Source organism: Cajanus cajan, chromosome 6 (assembly GCF_000230855.2).
Source record: "Cajanus cajan strain Asha chromosome 6, NIPB_CcT2T_4, whole genome shotgun sequence".
In the NCBI taxonomy this organism is placed as follows: Eukaryota; Viridiplantae; Streptophyta; class Magnoliopsida; order Fabales; family Fabaceae; genus Cajanus; species Cajanus cajan.
Window position 1 is genome coordinate 6863426 of NC_138522.1, and position 7035 is coordinate 6870460.

The 7035-nt window shown below is 30.8% G+C and overlaps 1 protein-coding gene across 1 annotated transcript; it reads right to left on the minus strand.

Moving 5' to 3' along the window:
• Positions 1-408: 408 nt before the first annotated feature.
• Positions 409-5262, minus strand: LOC109796244 (pachytene checkpoint-like protein). Its single transcript, XM_029271168.2, has 14 exons — positions 5009-5262; positions 4861-4924; positions 4568-4680; positions 4274-4341; positions 3939-4042; positions 3713-3817; positions 3045-3134; positions 2876-2951; positions 2076-2145; positions 1919-1989; positions 1662-1752; positions 1027-1154; positions 747-875; positions 409-660 (listed from the first exon to the last, which is right to left on the minus strand). Exons 1-14 carry the CDS (start codon positions 5103-5105, stop codon positions 520-522), a joined length of 1347 nt encoding a protein of 448 aa, XP_029127001.2. The 5' UTR covers positions 5106-5262; the 3' UTR covers positions 409-519.
• Between the last annotated feature and the right edge of the window lie 1773 nt (positions 5263-7035).

A 7035-nucleotide genomic window follows, 5' to 3' on the forward strand; every position in this document is an offset into this window, starting at 1 on the left:
ATGCCATATATCAAACACTATCCTTAGAAATTGTAAGGGGTTTTAAAAATTTATGAAATGTCGTATCCTTTTATAAAATTAAGTTTATCAATGACAAGCTGAGACGTGACACTAAGAATAATAAAATATGACTCTTCATTGAGAGTCATAAGACTAATTCTTCATCAAAAATCATAAGATGTAAAAAGTCACAAGATGCTTTTTTTTAAGAGACTATTTTTTCCATAAAATTATTGGAGAAAAAGTCATGTATATTTATCTCTTAATTTTGATTATTTATTTTAAACTATGATTAAAATTTGCCGTTCCCATTAATATATAACAGATCTATTGCTTTTCCAAACAAGATGCTATTCTCTCTAGGATCAGCCATTTTTAGTACTGCGACTATGTACTAAGCCATGATAATTGCTTATAATAAATAATCATTGCTGCTGCATCAACATTTATCACTAAAATGCAGTAGAAGCAATCCTTACACTTTTGATTTACACATTTTAAAATGAATTTTTAGTTATTTTAGTCAGGAAGCTCAGAACGCTCCCTCTTAGCTGTTTCTACCATTGTACATAAGAACTTAATAGGGTCGCAATCAAAAGGATTTGCAAGTGCAGCATGTGCCAAAAACGGAAGCTTTCTCAAAGACCTTCCACTCATTCCCTGTAAACAGATCAAACACATCAGCTAAGACTAAAGGTCAACCAAAGATCGATGTTCAACATCCACAAGATATATTCATTTCCTACCTCACATGCTTCGGCAGTTTCAAGTAGTTGCTTGCACAGTTGCATTAATGTAGCACCCTCATGAAAAGCGGGAGCGTTCAACCTATCCTTTGCACTAGCATAATTTGGAAGCATGACATTCTTACAATCCTAACCAAGTCAGTATGATTGATTAGCCACAAGACTAACAAGCCAAAATGTCTGAATCTGAATAAAGTTTTTTGTCTGAATCGGAATAAATATTAGAATATTAAAGCCTTGTTTGTAAAGATAGCTGGACAAGACTGAAAACTCTCTGCACCTGTAAACTAGTCAAGATCCCCGAACGCATCAGTTCCTGCAAGCAGGACCTTAATATTTCATACCGAGCTTGAAGAGTTGGGGGACCAACATATGCTTTAATATCAGCTCGGTCTACAAAAGCAATATCTGCAATAAAATTGATAAATCTGTATGATTTGCAACATGTGAAATCATGCGTGTTAAATGAAATTTGAAGTGGATACTAATAAACTATTTATCAAGACATTTGAGAGGAGTGATGTTCCCACCTAGTGCGAAAAGGATTTTGTTGTGATGTGTTTTATATTGGGGTGATGCTAATTTCAGATCTGGGTATTAGTGATGATGCTAGCAACAAAAGTCTGCTTTATTTTATAGCAATTTAACTTTGATGCCGCCAAACAGGTGCTTGGCGAGGGAAAAAGAATTATACATAGTACTGGCTACCAATTTCACCGTGAATTATGACAATAAAATAAATTCACAACATATACATACTGGGAAGTTAAATCTACAGTTTTTCGCCTGTAAAGTAGATTGACTTATTATTTATAAGCTAAACTGATCTGACTATTCAAATTTATGGAACAGGGCAGGCCATAGCTTACAAGGGAAGAAGCCACAGAATTGAATAAATAAGAAATTAAGGCTTACCTATAGCAGCAGTTATGTTGGACGTGGTTAAAATTATCACATTTGGAGATGATTTTAACTTGTCCATCTGAGTTAGTAATGCATTGACAACCTGAAATTCCGTATTCAGATTAAACTTGTATTAACACACAAACGCCCAAAAATAAAAGCCAATACCTCTGAATTACATTTTTACATGTTTTTGCAACAATATAAAACATTTTCAGATAATAGTGAGGGAGTTTATTCCTGCAAATAGAAATGGGAGTAGATTTTACCCGAATAGAATCAGAAGGTTCGGAACCAGATAAAGCAGCTTTTCTAGCAGCAGCAAGGCTTTCCACTTCATCTGCAGATCATAAGCACATATACTGAAGCAGATTTACGACAATAATACATCAGCAATAAGTTAAATTTTATCCTGTTATGCCTCACCAATCAATACAAATACTAGATTGCTTGCTTCCTCTACCATTTCTTGAATCTTTTGGAAAAGTTTTGCTACCTGGTAGAACAAAGAAACACAATTACCCATTCGATAACTATACAAAAACAGCTCATGCAAAGTTAGTATACGGAATTGTTATGGTTGGCAATTTCACAATTTGACTAATTAACCTCTTGATTCAAAATTCTATAAAGTCCTATAGTTGAACCTATTTTCACTAAATACCCTCCCAAGGAAAGTCAGAACTATGACTCATCATCACACAAACAATAATACCGAGTCCAGGTGAAAGATGAGAAAAAGGATATTTATAATTAAGTATGCTTTCCAGATTCATACTGCTCTAGTGAATATGTCAAGTAGAAAATCCATATCCATCATGTGAAGGTATGATTATACGAATAATTTTGTTTAGTGATATAAGAAAATATCTTTTAAGACTATCCAAACTCGAAGTCATATTGACTCTTGCCCCCTATCCTTAGGGATAAATAAAGAAAGTTCAAATCTCCTGAATACAATTTTATGCAACCAAATAGTGGGTGTTCCTAGCATGAGTCAAAGTATACTTTGATCCCACTTGATATCAACTTGAAGGTGGCAATGATAAATATAAGGAATCAATGTCTCGAGCATATTATTTAGCACCCTAAACCCTAAACTTGATTGTCAAACCCACGAATGAAAGCAAAATGTGATAAGAGTATGAAATGTGAATTATAGAAAAGCAAATAAGCCAATATATGATAGACAGAAGAATCAGAAGCATAAAGGCATATATGCATACCAGCTTTCCACTTTCGGAGAACCATTTGCTGAACAAAGAATGTGCATTCACTTCAACAAGCTGGGACTGTGGGTATCTGAGTGGGGAAAAAGAAAGTTAACTTTTGTTCTCATTATTTACTTGTTTCCATAGACTATTGAAAAGGTATTGATAATATAGATCAATGCACCTCGAATTGAATCGAATTGATAATTTCTGGGCTAATGCTTTACATAAAGATGTCTTTCCAGTCCCAGGAGGTCCATGTAACAGAATTATGCTGCAAATATTTAAGTCTAAAAAATATCAAAATATGTTCATAGTTCAATCATCTCACTCAAGTTTAAAGATAAACTTCCCATTATTGTTTCTCTAAACAATTTTACTTAAACTGCACTAAAATTAGATCAAAAAGAAGATAAGAAACATGCTTTTTTTTTATAATTTTCTATATAGAAAATAGCCTACTGATATTATTTAGTTGTAAATTGTTCACTTTCAGCAGAGTCAGATTCTAAAGAGTGCAAGAAGAATTATAGGCCCACCATCAGAATGTTCTTGTTCACCTTCCTTGGTTATAATATTTCAGTTCTTCTGTCAATTTCTAAGGTTTGCAAAGAATTCAATAGATTTTGAAAATAATTCTTTGTTTATCATGGTTCCATACACTGTAAACTTTTTCTCTTCGAGGATTTTAAAGCAAGTCTATAAACAAATGTCAAGCTCGATCAGTAGTTATATTGAGTTACTCTTCAGATGTCCAGAATTTGCTTAGTATATCATGAAGAACCGTTATGCATATTGTCTACCAGGCAAGATCATGCATGCAATTGTAAAACAAATATATCCAGTTCTTACCGATTCCATGAAACAAGGAATGGATCAACACCTTTTTCAGTAAAGAGCAAAGCACTTGCTGCATAACGTAATAACCGTTGCTTTAGACCAGACTCATATATTAGGCTGCAAAGAAAATGGTTAATAGTGCAGGGCAAATGATTTAGCATTTTATAATTAATCATAAAAAAAAAACAATAGTATAGAATTAGTCAAGGAAAAGCATAAACTACTACAAAGTAGTAACCTTTCCCACATGCCATCAAACTCTTTTGCAGGAAGCATCCATTCATTGAAGCTGGAAGACTGGCCATCAGAGCTTATATCCTCACATGGTCCCTCCTCATTAAGCTGACAAAGAAATATTCGCAGACATCAGAGATGCACTTTAGAATAATTACAACTGTGGTTTTTTAAATGCACCCTCTCCTCACTTTAAAGGAGCTAAATCTATCTTTTCTCATACTCATAAGATCACATATTAGTCAAACAAGCATATGGAAACCAAGTAAAACTGAGACTGAGACTGAGACTGAGACTAAGACCAACACATAGGCAATAAAATCAAGTAAGCAGTATCACCTGAAAGACATGTACAACAGGCTTGACTTGCCAGAACAAAAGGACATTACCATTGTGCATCCTTTCATCTACAAAAGAAATACAGTTCACCAGAATCAGAAAAGCAGATGTAAATCTTTCTCTCTCGGAGATATCCATAATCTGCTATTTTGTCATGCTAATTACTAAAACACTCAGTTCAACTAACTATGAGGCCAAAATTCTTTATGCAATTTCAGATTAAAAAATAAAAAAATAAGTCAATCAAATTTCATATTTCGCCACTGCTAAACCCTAAACCAACAAATCACGCACCAGTATCACATCCACAAACGCAAATCCTTTGCACGTTGTCTGCAAGAAACGCGTCATCAATAGGCACCGGAATGGGCCCATCGATGTAGCTCAAACTCCTCTTCTCAAGCATCCTGAAAAAACATCAACAATAGCGATAATCAATAACACGCCATATAAAAGTAATGAATTTCGATTAGGTAAATTTCGGAAAAGCATAATCCCCGAACGAGAATAGCGATAATCACAATTTGGCAAAAAAAAAACACAAAAACATTTAATTTGCAATTCAGCGAAGAAAGGAAAGGGGTTACCTCTCAATGGCGGAACGCACATCTTGAATTCTAGCTGTGCTTGAAGGTTTTAGGGATACCTCGACTAGAAGCAAAATAAGAGAGAATTAAGAAAGAGTAAGGTGGGAAATGGGAATGCGTAGGGTAAAGAGAGTAAGAGGGAGCGTACCAGGGACAAGTACTTTGTCCTCGGGAAGAGAGTGTTGGGAAGCACTAGCAGTGCCATTTTCGTGGGTTGTGAGCTCCGTCTCCATGGGAGCACTCATTGTGTTGCTTGCAATTGCAATTGCGACTGACTTTTGTGAGAAATGGAAGCCAGGGTTTCCTTTCAAAATGGGCGGCAAAATTCCAATATCTACGCTGCTACAGTCTTTAAATCAACTTCAAAATTTTGGACACCCCAAAAATGTCTCAACCTAGAAAAATGGCAAGACACCACATAAATATATCAAGGTAACTAGTTTAGTTGGTTGAACCAGTTGCTGTAAATTCTCTCTCTAAGTAGATTGATAAAATAAAAAAACAAAAAATAATTCATAAGTAGATTGATAAAATAAAGTCTCTAAAGATAGGCTTGATACACATTTACGTATGGAACAAAAAGAATAGGTAAACATGGAATAATTATTTAGGTTATTAGACAATATTTTTTATATTTACATTGTTTGCTGAAAATAATAGATAATATAAATAAAATAATGATAACTAAAATTATGTTGACTACAATAATATTGGTACTATTAATATAAGTAGTAGTAACATATACAACCATGATGACAGAGATCAGGTTATGTGAGTGACAACATCGATAGTGATAGATTACAACAACCGTGATAATTGACAATAGTGATAAAGGTCTTGAACAATAATGATAAGAGTTGGGATCATATTAGTACAATATTATATTAATAAGTGTTTCCATACTTTGAGAAAAAGTTGTCTTATGATTTATTCAATTACAAAAAATTAAATTTTTGTCTTGTTTTTTTTCTATCTTATATGTTTTGTTCCATATAAATCAAATACAAAATAATTATATTTGTTTATTTTCATGAATAAAAAAAGTTATATGACAAATTAATATAATTAATGATGTGTATAGTCTATTACACACAAAAAGGGAGAAAGAGAAAAATTAAAAGTGTTTCAATTATTTAAATGTCTAAATATCATTATTTTTTTGTTGAATAATATATATATATATATATATATATATATATATATACGAGCTTAATTGCATTTTTGATCCCTTAAGTATAAAAATTGTGCAATTTTGGTCCCCAAGATTTTAATTTAGTAATTTTAGTCCTTAATGCTTTATTTGGATTTGAGGATGGAAAAGGGGGAGTGGAAAAGGAGGGATTTGAAGGGAAAGTGAGTGGAAAGTGGGGTTGTTTGGATTAAGGGAAAGTGAGTGGAAAGTGTAGAGAAAGTTTGTGAAAGTTTGTGAGTGAATTGATTGATGTGATAGATAAAAATAAATTTTTTAATTGATAATTGTGTAAGATTACTATTTTGCTCTTAGGTTATAAAAAGTTTATAATTATTATAATTAAAAGATAAATATATAAATTTTAATTAAAAAAATTATAAAATATTAATTTAAAAATAATTTAATTTAAATATTTACTTTAAATTTAATGATAGATAAAAATTAAAAATTTAATAGATGAATATATAATTTACACTTTTACCCTTGGATTAAAAATGAGTATAATATTATTTATTGTAAATAATAATAATTACAATAAAATTATATTAATAGGTATAATTTATTAAAAAATAATAAATAATGATAAGAATAATAATAAATATTAGAAAAATAATAAGAATCATAATAAATAATAATGATACTAATTATAATAAATAATATTAATATTAATACAAATGAAAATAATAATATTTATAATAATAAATAATAATAACAAAATATATTATGATAATTATATTTTTTAACATTATTTTATTAATGTTTATGAAAGTGTTATTATTTTAATTTTATAAACATGTATTACTTTATTTTTTTTTATATTTTCACTTTTTGATGTCAATATTTAAATAATAGAATTTTCTTAATATAAAAAAATGTACAATAAACCCTAAAAATAGATAACCGAACTTTAATATATATAAATGTGAGAAGATAGAAATATTAATATTTAATTTTCATATTTAATTTATATATATAAATTAAAT

Coding starts and splice junctions, on each gene's coding strand:
- LOC109796244 (XM_029271168.2), bottom strand. CDS start 5,105: ATGAGTGCTCCCATGGAGACGGAGCTCACAACCCACGAAAATGGCACT. Junction 4,342..4,567: donor CGTTTGTGGATGTGATACTG/GTGCGTGATTTG, acceptor TTTCTTTTGTAG/ATGAAAGGATGCACAATGGT. Junction 2,146..2,875: donor TCTCCGAAAGTGGAAAGCTG/GTATGCATATAT, acceptor TTGTTCTACCAG/GTAGCAAAACTTTTCCAAAA.